General features: G+C 39.4%; 1 protein-coding gene across 2 annotated transcripts in view; it reads right to left on the reverse strand.

Moving 5' to 3' along the window:
- SRPK1 (SRSF protein kinase 1) overlaps window positions 1-15,486 on the reverse strand; it is a 94,326-nt gene that overhangs the window by 43,922 nt on the left and 34,918 nt on the right. For both annotated transcript variants that reach the window (XM_017870081.1, XM_017870080.1), the window contains exons 2-5: window positions 14,944-15,062; window positions 12,987-13,095; window positions 12,204-12,291; window positions 10,924-11,011 (exon numbers count right to left, since the gene is read on the reverse strand). In XM_017870081.1, coding sequence (XP_017725570.1) covers window positions 10,924-11,011; window positions 12,204-12,291; window positions 12,987-13,095; window positions 14,944-15,062 — 404 coding nt within the window. The remainder of the gene's footprint in view (window positions 1-10,923; window positions 11,012-12,203; window positions 12,292-12,986; window positions 13,096-14,943; window positions 15,063-15,486) is intronic.

Here is a 15,486-nt window from a genome sequence, read left to right on the forward strand (position 1 = left end):
GAAGACTAAAACATAATCCATGTAGTATGCTTGACAAACATGGTTAACCTGAATTTAATCATGAGGGAACAGTCAAACAAATCCAAACTAAGGTGGCATAAAACAACTAGCCTGGATTCTTAAATAAATAATAAAAAAAGGCAATTTCATAAAAGAAATGTTCCAAATTACCTAAAATTAAGAGTACATGACAACCTCAAACACAGATCAAAATTACAAGAGGCCGGGCGTGGTGGCTCAAGCCTGTAATCCCAGCACTTTGGGAGGCAGAGACGGGAGGATCACGAGGTCAGGAGATCGAGACCATCCTGGCTAACACGGTGAAACCCCGTCTCTACTAAAAAATACAAAACCTAGCCAGGCGAGGTGGCTGGCGCCGGTAGTCCCAGCTACTCGGGAGGCTGAGGCAGGAGAATGGCGTAAACCCGGGAGGCGGAGCTTGCAGTGAGCTGAGATCTGGCCACTGCACTCTAGCCTGCGCGACTGAGCGAGACTCCGTCTCAAAAAAAGAAAAAAACAAAAAACAAAATTACAATAAGATAGCATCTCAAACTAATAAATGACTAAAATAAAAAAACTAAACATCTTGGGAGGCCGAGACGGGTGGATCACGAGGTCAGGAGATCGAGACCATCCTGGCTAACACGGTGAAACCCCGTCTCTACTAAAAAGTACAAAAAAATTAGCTGGGCGAGGTGGCGGTCGCCTATAGTCCCAGCTACTCGGGAGGCTGAGGCAAGAGAATGGCGTGAACCCGGGAGGCGGAGCTTGCAGTGAGCTGAGATCCGGCCACAGCACTCCAGCCCGGGCAGCAGTGCGAGACTCCGTCTCAAAAAAACAAACAAACAAACAAACAAAAAAACTAAACATCACCAAATGTAGGTGAGGTTGTCCAACAATTAGAACTCTTGTATTATGCTAGGAGGAAGTCTAAAATGGTACACGTGCTTTGGAAAACTGCTTGGCAAATTCTTAAATATAAAACCTATGAAGGGCCAGGCATGGTGGCTCATGCCTGTAATCCTAACACTTTGGGAGGCCGAGACAGGTGGATCCTTTGAGCCCAGGAGTTCAAGGAGACCAGCCTGGGAAACAAGGTAAAACCCCATCCCCATAAGAAAAATCCAAAAATTAGCCAAGTGTGGTGGTGTGTTCCTGTAGTCCCACCTACTCGGGAGGCTGAGGTGAGAGGATCACCTGAGCCCAGGAGGTCAAGGCTACAGTGAGCAGAGATTATGCCACTGCACTCTAGCCTGAGTGACAGAGTGAGACCCTGTCTCAGAAAGAAAACAAACAAACAAACAAAAAAAAAACCTTGCACCTATCAAGTTTTCTGCTTTAGCCAAGATGGAGTAACAGGGACTGGATTTATCTTATTGAAAAAACAATACTCAAATAGACCAAATACAGAAACAACAGAAGACTCTGGACATCAGACAACAAGTACAGTGGTTCCTGAAAAAAAGAAACAAGAGCTGAACCCTGGGACTGCCCCATCTTATTGCCTTGAGGCTTTCCAGGTAGACTCCACAAGTTGAATCAATGGGAGCTGAGTCTGGAGAGACCAAGGCAGCTATAATTCACTGAACAAGGTACCAGAGAGGGGAAAGCTGCAGAAAGAGAAATTTGGAGATTTGCAGAGGGGGCCCACCCCTTTAAGGATTCAGCAAAGCACATGTGTGTGAGGAAACTAGCAGAAGCAGAGAAGAAAAAAACATCTTAAAGGATTATAGAGAACAATGCCCAGCATTCGCATAGGGCTTGGAACAGTGCCTGTTCCCAGCAAAGAGACTAGAAAAATTCAGTCACAGGGTATTGGGTAGGATATATTTGAGAAGGTCTTGCCTCAGCAGAGGGAATGATTAGCTCTGGACTGAGCAATGCTTTGGATCCATCTAACAAATCATAAAAGTAAAATCTAAACGGATAAAACACTTTCCGAGTAACATAATAGCATCCCACAACAAGGCTCAAGAAGATTTACAGAAATACAAAACATCCAGTAGCCAACAAGGTAAAACTTACAAATGTGATCACCAGGCAACAAAACATACCCGAAATTAAAATAATCAATCATGTGAAACTGACTCAGAACCATCACAGATGTTAGAATTAGACAAGGACATTAAATGGTTATTATAGCTGTATTCCATATGTTCAAAAAATTAAGTAGAGATATGAAAGGTATTTTTTAGAAGACTGAAAATGGGCCGGGCGCGGTGGATCATGACTGTAATCCCAGCACTTTGGGAGGCCGAGGTGGACGGATCACGAGGTCAGGAGTTCGAGACCAGCCTGACCAATATGGTGAAATTTCGTCTCTACTAAAAATACATAAAAAACTAGCCAGGTGTGGTGGCGCATACCTGTAGTCCCAGCTACTCAGGAGGCTAAGGCAGGAGAATCACTTGAACCCAGGAGGCAGAGGTTGTAGTGAGCCAAGACTACGCCACTGCACTCCATCCTGGGCAATAGAGGGAGACTCCATCTCAAAAAAAAAAAAAGGACTGAAAATGAGCTTCCAGAGACAAAAAGTGCAATGTGAGAGATGAAAACACACTGGATGGAATAAATGGCAGATTACTGTAGAATAAAAAGATTAGTGAACTTGACGGCACAGCAACAGAATTAGTCCAAAATAAAACAATTTGGAAAACAATCCAAACAAATCCACACATCCACAAAAGAGTAAGCTGTGGGGCAACTCAAATAGTGACCCCAAAAGGGAAGACAGGAAGGAGGTGAAAGTATGTGCTTTTTGTAATGAATCAACAAATCATAACGGTAAAGATTCACCAAGTAGCAAAGCATACCCCGAAGTGCTTAGATTCTGGATATCATTTCCCACTCAATGGAATTAGGGTTTCTTAGAGAAAAATTGATTCTAGATTTAAGACAGGAAATTCACAAGGTGAGCCTGGAACATCTTGATGCCAGGTAATAAACTGCCAAAATGTCATACAGATCCTGACTCAAGTAAGAATCACAAACTAGAGAAGATTCTGAGAAGATGGTGGAGTTAGAAGCCACCAATCTGTTTCCCCACCTAGACAACCAATGCATTGGTAGAATCTGTCTCATGTGATTCTTAAGAAACCCTGGAGTCTACTGAATGCTCACAACTTCCAGAAGAGGCTTGGATAATAAATTATTATAAATGTTGGTCAATTTCAGCTCTTAGCACAGTGGCACCCACCTATCCACTAATCCTACAGCAAGCAGCCCTGCACACAGTTTGTTGGAGCCACAGTGGGCAAAAAAGATCCTGTTCCAAGTATCAGAGAGGCGGGTGGCCATTTTTGTACCCCCACTCCATTGTTTTAAGCCCCTCCTCTGGCTGAAGTGATCTTGCAAGGATTTATAGGGCCAGTGCCCTATTTCCTCTCCTTCATTTCTTTCTTTTTCCCCTTTGGGAGTTAGACATTAAGACTAGGACATTTATGGCCAGGCACGGTGTCTCACACCTGTCATCCCAGCACTTTGGGAGGCCAAGGTGGGCAGATCACTTGAGGCCAGCAGTTCGAGACCAGCCTGGCCAACATGGTGAAATGCTGTCTCTACTAAAAATACAAAAATTAGCCAGGTGTGGTGACGGGCACCTGTAATCCCAGCTACACGGGAGGCTGAGGCAGAAGAATTGCTTGAACCCAGGAGGCAGAGGTTGCAGTGAGCTGAGACGGTGCCACTGTACCTGTCTGTGTGACAGAGAGAGACTCTTGTCTCTAAATAAATAAATAGACTAGGACATTCAAAAGCAACTGCATATAGAGGTAAAATCAGAAAGTGACTGTGCACGTCCAGGGAAAGATGCAGACTGAGCAAAGACCTTTCGTTTATGTCTCAGGCAGATCCTTGGAAGAGACAGACTACATAACAAAACAAAACAAAACAAAACTGGGTCAGGCACAGTGGCTCATGCATGTAACCCCAGCACTTTGGGAGGCTGAGGCAGGATGACTGCTTGAGCCCAGGGGTTTGAGACCACCCTGGGCAACATAGCAAGACCCCATCTCCACAAAAAATAAAAAATTAGCTGGGTGTGGTGGCATACAACTGTAATCTCAGCTATTTGAAAGGCTGAGGGAGGAGGATTGCTTGAATCCAGGATGTCGAGGCCGCAGTAAGTCATGACTGTGTCACTGTACTCCAGCCTTGGCAAGAGAGTGAGATCCTGTCTCAGAAAAAAAGAAACAAAAAAAACCCCCATCAAACCTTAGGGATATGGCCAAATCTAATTTCCAGAGTTACCATATTAGATTTAAAAGTCCAGTTTTCAAAAGAAAATCACAAGGCATATGAAGAAATAGTTAAGTACAGCATATTCAATTAACAAAAAATAAATCAACAGATACTGTCCCTGAAAAAGACTTGATGCAGACCTACTAGATAAAGACTTTAAAACAAATGTCTTAAAGATGCTCAGGCCAGGTGTGGTGGTTCATTCCTGTAACCCTATCACTTTGGGAGGCCAAGGCAGGAGGACTGCTTGAACCCAGGAGTTCAAGACCAACCTGGGCAACACAGTGAGACTCCATCTCTACAAAAAGTTTAAAAATTAGCTGGGTGTGGTGGTATGCACCCGTAGTCTGGAGTCTTAGGCAGGAGAAGCACTTGAGTCTGGGTAGTCAAGGCTGATGTGAGCCGTGTTCCCACCACCACACTCCAGCCTGGGTAGTGTGAAGACCCTGACAGAGCAAGACCTTATCTTGGGGGGGGGGGGGGGGGGGGGGGGAAAGCTCAAAGAACTAAAGATGCGGAGAAAGTCAAGAAAACAATATATGAACAAAATGGAAATATTAATAAGGATAAAAAAAACTAAAAAGAAATCAAAGGAATTCTGGTGCTGAAAAGTACAATAACCGAAATAAAAAATTAACTAGAGGGATTCAAAGGCAGATCTGGGTAGGCAGAAGAAAGAATCAGCAAACCTGAAGTTAGGATGACGGAAATTATCAAGTGTGAGGAACAGAAAGAAAAAAGATTGAAGAAACGTGAAGAGGCTTAAGGGACCTGTGGGACATCATCAAGCAGACCAAATATACACTGTGGCAGTCCCAGAAGAAGAACAGAGGAGAAGGCTGGGCACAGTGGCTCACGCCTGTAATCCCAGCACTTTGGGAGGCCAAGGCAAGTGGATCACTTGAGGTCAGGACTTTGAGACCAGCCTGGCCAACGTGGTGAAATCTCATCTCTACTGATACACAAAAATTAGCTGCGTGTGGTGGTGTGCACCTGTAATCCCAGCTACTCAGAAGGCTGAGGCAGGAGAACAGCTTGAACCCGGGAGGCAGAGATTGCAGTGAGCTGAGACTGCACCACTGTACTCCAGACTGGGTGACAGAGTGAGACTCCATCTCAAAAAAAAAAAAAAAAATTAAAGAAGAAACGGCCAGAGAGAATATTTGAAAAAAACAATGGTTGAAAACTTCTCAAATTTGATGAAAGACATGGATCCAAGAAGCTCAATGAGCATCAAGTAAGATGAACTCGAAGAGACCCACACCAAGACATATTATAATCAAACTTTTGAAAGATAAAGAGGGAATCTTGAAAGCATCAAGAGTGACTCTTCACATACAAGGGATCCTCAATAAGATTATCAGCAAGTTTCTCATCAGAAATTTTGGAGGCCAGAAAGCAGTGGGCCAGTATATTCGAAATACTAAAAGAAAAATAATGTCAACCAAGAATCCTGTATTAAGCAAAACAGTATTTCAAAAGTGAGAGAAAAATTAAGACATCTCATGTAAACAGAAGTTGATCGAGTTCATTACCAGATGTGCCCTGTAAGAAATGGTCAAGGGAGTCCTATAGGGTGAAATGAAAAGACACTAAACAATAACACAAAGCCAGGCATCCATATGAAGAAATAAAGATTATCAATGAAAGTAAATACTTGAGTAATTATAAAAGCTAGTATTATTGTAATAATGGTTTATAACTCTTTTTGTTTTCTACATGATTTAAAAAAACCAATATGTCAAATAATAATTATTAGTCTAAAAGCTAGTATAACTTTGGTTTGGTAGAATATATATATATATATATATAAAAATGATCCAACTATATGCTGTCTACAAGAGACTCACTTTAGATCCAAAGACACAAACAGATTAAAAGTGAAAGGTTGAAGAAAAGATTCCATGCAAATAGTAACCAAAAGAAATCAGGGGTGGCTATACTAATATCAGACAAAATAGACTTTAAATCAGAAAAAGTTGCAAGAGATAAAGAAGGACATTATATATATTAATAAAAGGTTCAACATACCACCAAGATATAACAATTATAGACATTTACATACTTATTAAAAGACCACCAAACTATATAAAACAAAAATTGACATAATTAAAGGAAGAAATAGTTCTATAATAATAGTTGATTTTAATGCCACTCTCTCAATAATGTATAGAACAAGCAGACAGAAGATAAGCAAGGAAATAGAGGACTTAACACAATAAACCAATGAGATGCAATAGTCATTTAACAGGTAGAGTTTCAGTTTTACAAGACGAAAAGTTATGAAGATGGATGATGGTAATGACTGCACAATTTTATGTCATGTGTACTTTACCACAATAAAGAAAAAATTAGACCAAAGAAGAAGAAGAACAATAAGAACAATAACAACAACCAGTAGTAGCAGTAGTAATAGTAGCAGCAGCAGCAGCAGACAAAAACAAAATAAAGCACAAGACATTTGAAGAGATTGAAACACTGACTAGAGAAACTTGTGACTAAAACTGGCCCCAATTTTTTTTTTGGTATAATAATTGCATTCAGGTTATCTTTTTATTTAACAAATCTTTTTGTCAGAGAATGCATCTTGTTCTGCCAGCCACACTGGAGTACAGTGGTGCTATCACAGCTCACTGCAGCCTCAAACTCCCAGGCTCAAGTGACCCTGCTGCTTCAGCCTCCCAAGTAGCTGGGACTACAGGCATGAGCTACCATGCCTGTCTAGTATTTTTTATTTTTGTAGAGACAGGGTCTTGCTATGCTGCCCAGGCTAGTCTTGAAAACCTCAGCTTCACAAGGTGCTGGGATTACAGGCATGAGCCACAGTGACTGGCTAGGTTATATTTTAAGAGTCCTTGCCGTTTAGAAATGCATTCTAAAACAATTACGGATAAAATGTTTAAGACTGGCTACAGAATTATCAGGAGGTACAGACAAAACAAGATTGGCTATAAGTTGATAACTCCTGAAATGGGTAATGGATCTGTGGGGATTCGTTAAACTATTCCTACTTCTTTACATTTGAAATTTACCTACGATTCTGCTGGGAAAAAAATTTTTTTTACCCCCCCGTGGTGGAGTCTTGCTCTGTCACACAGGCTGGAGTGCAGTGGCATGATCTCAGGTCACTGCAACCCCCACCTCCCGGGTTCAAACGATTCTCCTACCTCAGCCTCCCAAGTAGCTGGGATTACAGGCATGTGCCACCACGCCTTGCTAATTTTTGTATTTTTAGTAGAGACGGGGGTTTCACCATATTGGCCAGTTTGGTCTTGAACTTCTGACCTCGTGATTCGCCCGCCTTGGCCTACCAAAGTGCTAGGATTACAGGCGTGAGCCACTGCACCTGGCCAAGAAATGTTTTTAAACAAGCAATTAAATAGGCTGGGCATGGTGGCTCACGCTTGTAATCCCAGCACTTTGGGAGGCTGTGGCGGGTGGATCACCTGAAGTCAGGAGTTAGAGACCAACCTCATCAACATGGCAAAACCCTGCCTCTACTAAAACTACAAAAAGTAACTGCGCGTGGTGGTGTGCACCTCTAATCTCAGCTACTCGGGAGGGTGAGGCAGGAGAATCACTTGAACCCAGAAGGCGAAGGTTGCAGTGAGCCGAGATTGAGCCACTGCACTCCAGCCTGGGCAATAAGAACGAAACTCTGTCTCAAAATAAATAAATAAATAAAATTAAAAGCAATTAAATAAAAAATTTATCAAGATTATTTAAAATGCAGATCACTTAAAAGACTAAACATAAAATAGGATTGTAAAGCTATTCTCTTAATGTTTCTAGCTTTGATCTGCTTTTTATTTGTTGAGAGAAATATTACAATTTGAAAATGTTGTTTTAATTTGTAAGCAGTGATATTAAAATGACCAAACATATAGTAGCTTAAAAAAATATTTGATAGAACATCATAATCAATTGGCAAAAAGGAAGAGCCAAATAATTGGAGTGAAAGAACGCTAATGAGTAGCAATCAGAAGCACTGGTAATTGAAATCACAAGGTTACAGTTAAAAAAAATCTCTTGGGGAGACAGTGTAAAGAAAATAACAAAAGGCTGAAAATAAAACGCTTACATTATTGAGTAAGCACATTAAGGGCACATTATGAATAAGAGGAGCTAGCAAAAAAGACAGCATATAGCATGAAAAAAAAAAGTATCCTAAAGACACAGGAAGTCATATAGGTAGACAATAATGACTGGCTAATGTCAACATTATACAGAGAAACCAACTGTCCTCCTTCTTAATCATTCTTTTCCCCTCACCCTCCAGGCAAGTAGAGTGAGCCAGTTTACATGGAATTCTGTAAGAACTAACTTTCTAGTTTAGTGTCCTTTATATTTTAATATGAGAAACGATAGTGGTCTAGAGGAAAAAATGCCTGAACAAACATAAACACACGAATGTGAATGTACAGCTCTGTGTGGGTATGTTATGTTGGGAAAATGGGTAGGAGCAGGAGAGTGACATGAGCCATTACTAACCCTTAACATAGTGTTCTGAGTTATATCCTTTCAATCTCTAATAGTAGTAAATAACGCAGGAGCAAAGATAGCTGGGAGATAAAGATGAAGAAAGGAAAAAACGGCTAAGAACAAAGGGAGAAAAGAAAATAGGGAATCAATGGACACAAGCTACAGAGAAATCACCTAGCGATGTTTGAAAAATATCTTGAGGGCAGGGCGCAGTAGGTCACACCTGTAATCCCAGCACTCTGGGAGGCCAAGGCAGGCAGATCACCTGAGGTCAGGAGTTTTGAGACCAGCCTGACCAACATGGAGAAACCCCATCTCTACGAAAAATACAAAATTAGCTGGGCATGGTGGCATGGACCTGTGATCCCAGCTACTTGGGAGGCTGAGGCAGGAGAATCACTTGAACCCGGGAGGCAGAGGTTATAGCGAGCCGAGGTTGTGCCATTGAACTCCAGCCTAGGCAACAAGAATGAAACTCCATCTAAAAAAAAAAAAAGAAAAGAAAGAAAAGAAAAATATCTTGGAACTTGAAATTCAAACATACTAAGATATTTCAATAGTTAAAAAGCCTTCTTTGCTTAGTTAGGGTCAAATAAAGGTACTCAGCATTATTGGGGAGATTTGAGAGTATTTCTGTAGTTTTACTTGGAACTTTCGCAAATTAGTAAAGAAATCTGGCACAATGACAAACATTACAAGATTAAATAATAGAAAAAACAGATATGGCCATCACGACACCCTGTGTGTGTTTTTTAAAAATTTCTTGGTTAGAATTCTTAATTCTTTGAAAACACAGAGAGAGAGAGAGAGAGAGAGAGAGAGAGAGAGAGAGAGAAAGCCATCTACAAAATGACCACAATAAGCACAAGATACTGTTTTAAGATGGTTGCAGCAGTTTTCCTTAGACATCTGGGGATCTGTGATTTGTATTTTCTAAGAAATGACTCAGAATTGACTTTAGAACAATAGTCTTTCCACATTATCAACTGTTTTCTCTCCTTTCCAACTTCCTTCCTGCTTCTCTGTTCAAATCTCTTCCCATTGTCTACATGAAACTACAGTCACATGTAATCCTGTCTCCTTTAAATAAAAAAAGATCAACAGCAATTAGGAATGTGCATTAAAGGAAGCTAAACATGCATGAAAAGTAAAATAATTTATGAAATGTCTTTATACATTTTAAGAATAGCTTATAAACAGGTATTTTAGAGTCTCCAATCTAAGTAAGATTCGACTTCATCATTTACTGAAAAATCTGATTGACCTTTATAAGCATAGCTGTTTCAACAACCTTTCAATTAGCTCACCGCACATCACTTTGATACCTGTGAAGAAAATCAGCTACGGTTCCTTCCAATTCTACAATTCTAAAATCCAGATAAAACATAAAACAAGTCAGTTTTTCATTATAACAGAACGCGAACAATTACACCCTTTTAGACTCTAAACATAAGCTACATTCATAGCCTCTTCAAAGTTGAGGCTTAGTATAATAAATACAATCATACCTTAAATTGTTTACCCAGTTTCTTCCTTTCTTTATCTTTTTCTTTCTTTTAGACAGTATCTTTTCTTTTTTTAAGACAGAGTCTGGCTCTGTCGCCCAGGCTGGAGTGCAGTGGGCTCAATCTCGGCTCACTGCAACCTCTGCCTCCCGGGTTCAAGTGATTCTCCAGCCTCAGTCTCCCCAGTAGCTGGGATTACAGGAGCCTGCCACCACGCCCAACTAATTCTTGTATTTTAGTAGAAACAGGGTTTCACCATGTTTGCCAGGTAGGTCTTGAACTCCTGACCTCAGGTTATCCGCCTGCCTCGGTCTCCCAAAGTGCTGGGATTACAGGTGTGAGCCACCGTGCCCGGTCAACACAGTATTTTTCATAATAAATTACTTCCCTTAAAAAGTTTCTGTGCTAACAAAATCACAGAATCTTTACTTGGTGATACAAGGCATTTTCTAAAAGTTCCTTTTGATTTCGGTCTAATTGCCTGAAAAGGGGACAAAAACTTAAAGCAATATCCTGAAAAATCACACCACACAAAATCAGACAAAATTCAGATCTGTGTTCAGAAGTGTACAATAAAAGAGGTAATTTTATTATAATTTGCCTTGAGAAAAGACACCAAGGCCATCTACACAACAAATCTAGTTCCTTTCTTTGGGATTGGGATGATTTATTCTCAAATAGGTTTTTAAAAGGATACGTGTTCCATTAACTCCTGATATTTTAAAGTCATCTAGTAGTTGAACAACCATCTCTCTGTTTGGATCATTAGGGTCTGAATTGCGAACCTGTAGTGGGGAAGAGATAGTATTTAGCAAAAGGTAAAGCATGGAAATAAGCCAAATGGTACGGGAAGAATACTTACAGCAAATTAACTACAAGAAAGAGCTCACATAAATCTGTCTTTAAAATATACTAAAATTTCAATAGCTTTAATGGAGAAAAATCTTAGTCAATTCATAAGGGGAAATACAACCAACAGGAACTATTTTTCTAATTAAACTATTTTGCTCCCTGATATCAAAGTGTGGCCTCCAAATTAACTGCAGATTACCAGGCTATGAGGAACTAAGAAGCTTTTGCAGGATGCGAATCAACTATAGCACCAACAGCACTGTTTATTTCAGCTGACATTTTTTTTTTCATGGAAAAACTTTCTCAATGAAGAAAACAGTATGTTAATTTACTTTTGGGTAGGTACAAGGCTCCTAAACTTGTCACAAACGGACATTCTGAAAAGTACTGTCTTAAGCCAGGTGCAGTGGCTTGTGCCTGTAACCCCAGTTACTCTGAAGGCTAAGGCTGATCACCTGAGGCCAGGAGTCGAAAATAAGAAAAGTACTGCCATAGAAATCTCCTGGTGCAACATTCTCACTTTATGAATAAAAAATCTAAAACTCAGAAAAAAATGGTAACATGGAGAACATACCGGGGTAAAGGCGACCTAAACCCAGGGTTTTCTAATTCTGAGTTTAAGTTCCTTCTACCACAATGGCATATTCCTAATTTAAAACAAAATTAAAAGTACATTTTGATAGAATTTATCTCAGTTTCCAGGTATAAATGGAATCAGTAAATACAGTATTTTATATTATGTATTCTATAACATATTTGAAAACAAAAAAGATGCTATACATTTATTTACACAACTTTCCTTTTAACCATAGTAGGAAAGAAAAAACATTATGACAGTAGTTACCTGGCCTGTAAAACATGCTCAGTGGATATTTTTATTCATTTGAAAGGTTTTTTTTTGGTTCATGTGTGTAAGAGGAATTCTAATCATAGCATTTTCCACCAGTTCCCTACTACATGCATGGAATGTGTAAATATTGTTGTCTTCCTTAACCTCTTTAAGGATACTAGAACTTTATAGAGAAATTTATCCATGCTGAAGAGTCTCCACTTGGTGTGCTTTAATTCAATGAAACTTGATTTATTTATAATTCTTTGCATTCATACATATAATCTAATACTCACTGACTTCAGCAACCGGATTTCATCTAGTGCTGTTTCGGTGTAATGTTCAGCACTTTTAACTACTTTCATTGCCACAAATTTCTTCCCCCTAAGAAACAAACACAGGCAATTAAGACTACATAGCCTACCCTTACTTTAGGAAGCTAAGGTTTAGCTATAAGATGGTTAAAAATGACAAATACTGATTTCATCTTTCCCTGTAGCCCAAACACGCTACTTCTGTGGGAACATCTGTACTTGTTAATGATGCTAACTGGCCAGATTTCATTTACAGGAAGAATAAAAAATCTGTTCTCAGATAATCTCAGTTGTTGAATATTTTCTAAGTTAAAATCCTTCTTTTGAATATCTCCCTGAATTTCAAGCAAAACTTCAAAATGAGGATAAATAAGGGGAAAGATATTACCAAATTCCAAGTGTTCTGTGTATCTGTATACAGGTAAAAACTAAAAGGTTAATAGCTGTAGTATTTTCCCACAGGCAGCCAGAAGAAATATTTGGGTGAAGAGAAAACGATACAAAAAACAAAAAAATCAAACGACAAAAGCTTTACCAGCATTAATTTAATCACTTGTCTCTAAAGTAGAAAGGGAGATATATAATACTGATTCTTCATGAAAGAAAAGTGATTTCTCCAAGAATATAGAGACTATTGCCAACAACAAAATTCTGATAAATGAATCAGGCTAGAGATAGACTGAAGTCTGGATCAGCAGCGGAAACTCAGACCAACATATTTAGACATCATCTAACTAATTCTTTTACAGAACCACTAAAACTTACTGAATATCCCATGATAACCATACTGTTGAAAAGTGTCCCCAGCCTAACTTTCGGATCACATGATATCTCCCATTGAATAGATCTCCAATTTTCACAAGATGATAACCTCCTAGAAGACACGGGGAAATCAGAAAACCAGGAGGAGAAACTGGTAAGAAAAGGCATTTTACATCACATTTTCAACATCTATATACCTTTTATCAATAAAAAGTTTCTTTTATACAATCAATTCAACAGAAGAAAACCTTAATAGTCAAATCAGCCATACAGTATTATTGAATTCATGTTATAAAAAAAGTGAATAAGATTAATGATTTAGATTGAGCCTACAACAGCCTCATCCAAAAATAATAAAAAGGTTGTATATCACAATATTCTTGTCTCTCGATAATCCAATAGGTTTATCTAAACATATATATCTAATATATATCTATTTACAATTACAGTCTCAGGTGTTTTTTAGGAGATAGAATAATTGTTTATTTAGCAAAAAACAAAACAAAACAAACAAAAACAAGTAAGCAAACGGGATTTTTGTTCCTCTAAATAAAAACAAACAGCCCAGGTGCAGTGGCTCACGCCTGTAATCCCAGTACTTTGGGAGGCTGAGGAGGGTGGATCATTTGCGGTCAAGAGTTTGACACCAGCCTGGCCAACATGGTGAAATCCCGTCTTCTACTAAAAATACAAAAATTGGCTGGTGTCATGGCGCATGCCTGTAGTCCCAGCTACTCAGGAGGCTGAGGCAGGAGAATTGCTTGAACCCAGGAGGCAGAGGTTGCAGTGAGCTGAGACCGTGCCACTGCACTCCAGCCTGGGCGACAGAGTGAGATTGTCTCAAAACAAACAAACAAACAAATGGCCAGGTGAGGTGGCTCATGCCTGTAATCCCAGCACTTTGGGAGGCTGAGGCAGGCAGATCACAAGGTCAGGAGATCGAGACCATCTGGCTAACACGGTGAAACCCCGTCTCTACTAAAAAAATACAAAAAGTTATCTGGGTATGGTGGCAGGTACCTGTAGTCCCAGCTACTCTAGAGGCTGAGGCAGGAAAATGGCGTGAACCCGGGAGGCGGAGCTTGCAGTGAGCTAAGATCATACCAACTGTACTCCAGCCTGGGCAACAGAGGGAGACTCCTTCTCAAAAACAAAAAAACAAAAACACAAAAAATAAACAAACAAACAAACAAAAACAAACAAAAAACCCCAAAATTAGCCAGGCGTGGTGGTGGGTGCCTGAGGCACGAGAATCGCTTGAACTCAGGAGTCAGGGGCTGCAGTAGGCTGAGACTCCACAGCACTCCAGCCTGGGCAACTCTGTCTCAAAACACAAAACAAACCCCTAAAAAACAGAAAACAGAGGAAAGCCTCAAAAAAGCTGCCAACAGTGGCAAGAATCAAGGTATTTTCATATTTATCTTTGCCAGCTGAGAATAAGGGCCACGTTCTTCTCCTAGATGGTATAATACATTCCATTTTGTGTTCCTACCCAAAGACTCTGGAAAGTCTCATCAAGAAACAGAAAAGGTAACAGGCAACCTGATGACACCATTTAAGTGTCTGTAATTCCAGTTTAACTTAACAGCCATCACTATGAGAAAAAAGTAGTAAGAAGGTATTTTGTAAAAATCTATATGCCAAAATGTTACCATGGTTATATGTGGCTGATAGCATTGAGAAGGCTTTTACTTTCTTTTCTGTTTAACACAGCTCTGGAATTTTCTAAGGTAAATATGTATTATAACTTTTAAAGAGGAAAAAGGTAAAAACATTTAATATAAAATCAGGCTTTGGTAAATTAAGTCAGACTAAGAACAAATACTATTTCCTAAGTTTTAGAGAAAAGGATACAAGGAAACAGCAATAAAACTGTGTTTATGCTGACAGATCAAACATCCAAATGAGAAACTGCAAATAGATGGATCATGTCTCACTTCACACCTCCTTATGAACTTACCTTTACAATAATCATTAGGATCTTCCTGCTCATCATCATCAGATCCCAGAATCTCCTCTTCCTGCTCTGGTAGATCACTCTCAGAGTGGGGAGCAGAGCCTCGGTGCTGAGTTTCAGATCTAAGAAATGATACAAAAATGCCCATTCCATTTGGGCAGAAGAAAATAAGATATTATCAAATGCCGCCCTCCCCACAAAAAAACTAAATCTTCAGATAATACGAACAGAGTATTACCAAGTGGCCGCCTAGGAAAACATTAGCTGTAGTTTTACCTCATGTTAGAAAAATACTTTACAACTTCAGTACATGATAAATCTGAAAATATTAAAAGTACAAAGGAGAAAATTACTTGAATCTCAATATGCAAACATAATCACTGATAAACTACTGAATCTTCTTCCATTATGTTGCTGTATCTTCATAAAAATATTTATCTGTAATCACATACCATATAAACAAATTTGCATCTGGCTTTTTCTATCATAAACTTTTTAAATTTCTATGAAATCTCTTAAATCTTTTTTTTTTTTTTTTTTTTTTTT

This window comes from Rhinopithecus bieti, unplaced genomic scaffold (genome assembly GCF_001698545.2).
Source record: "Rhinopithecus bieti isolate Rb0 unplaced genomic scaffold, ASM169854v2 scaffold_4553, whole genome shotgun sequence".
In the NCBI taxonomy this organism is placed as follows: domain Eukaryota; kingdom Metazoa; phylum Chordata; class Mammalia; order Primates; family Cercopithecidae; genus Rhinopithecus; species Rhinopithecus bieti.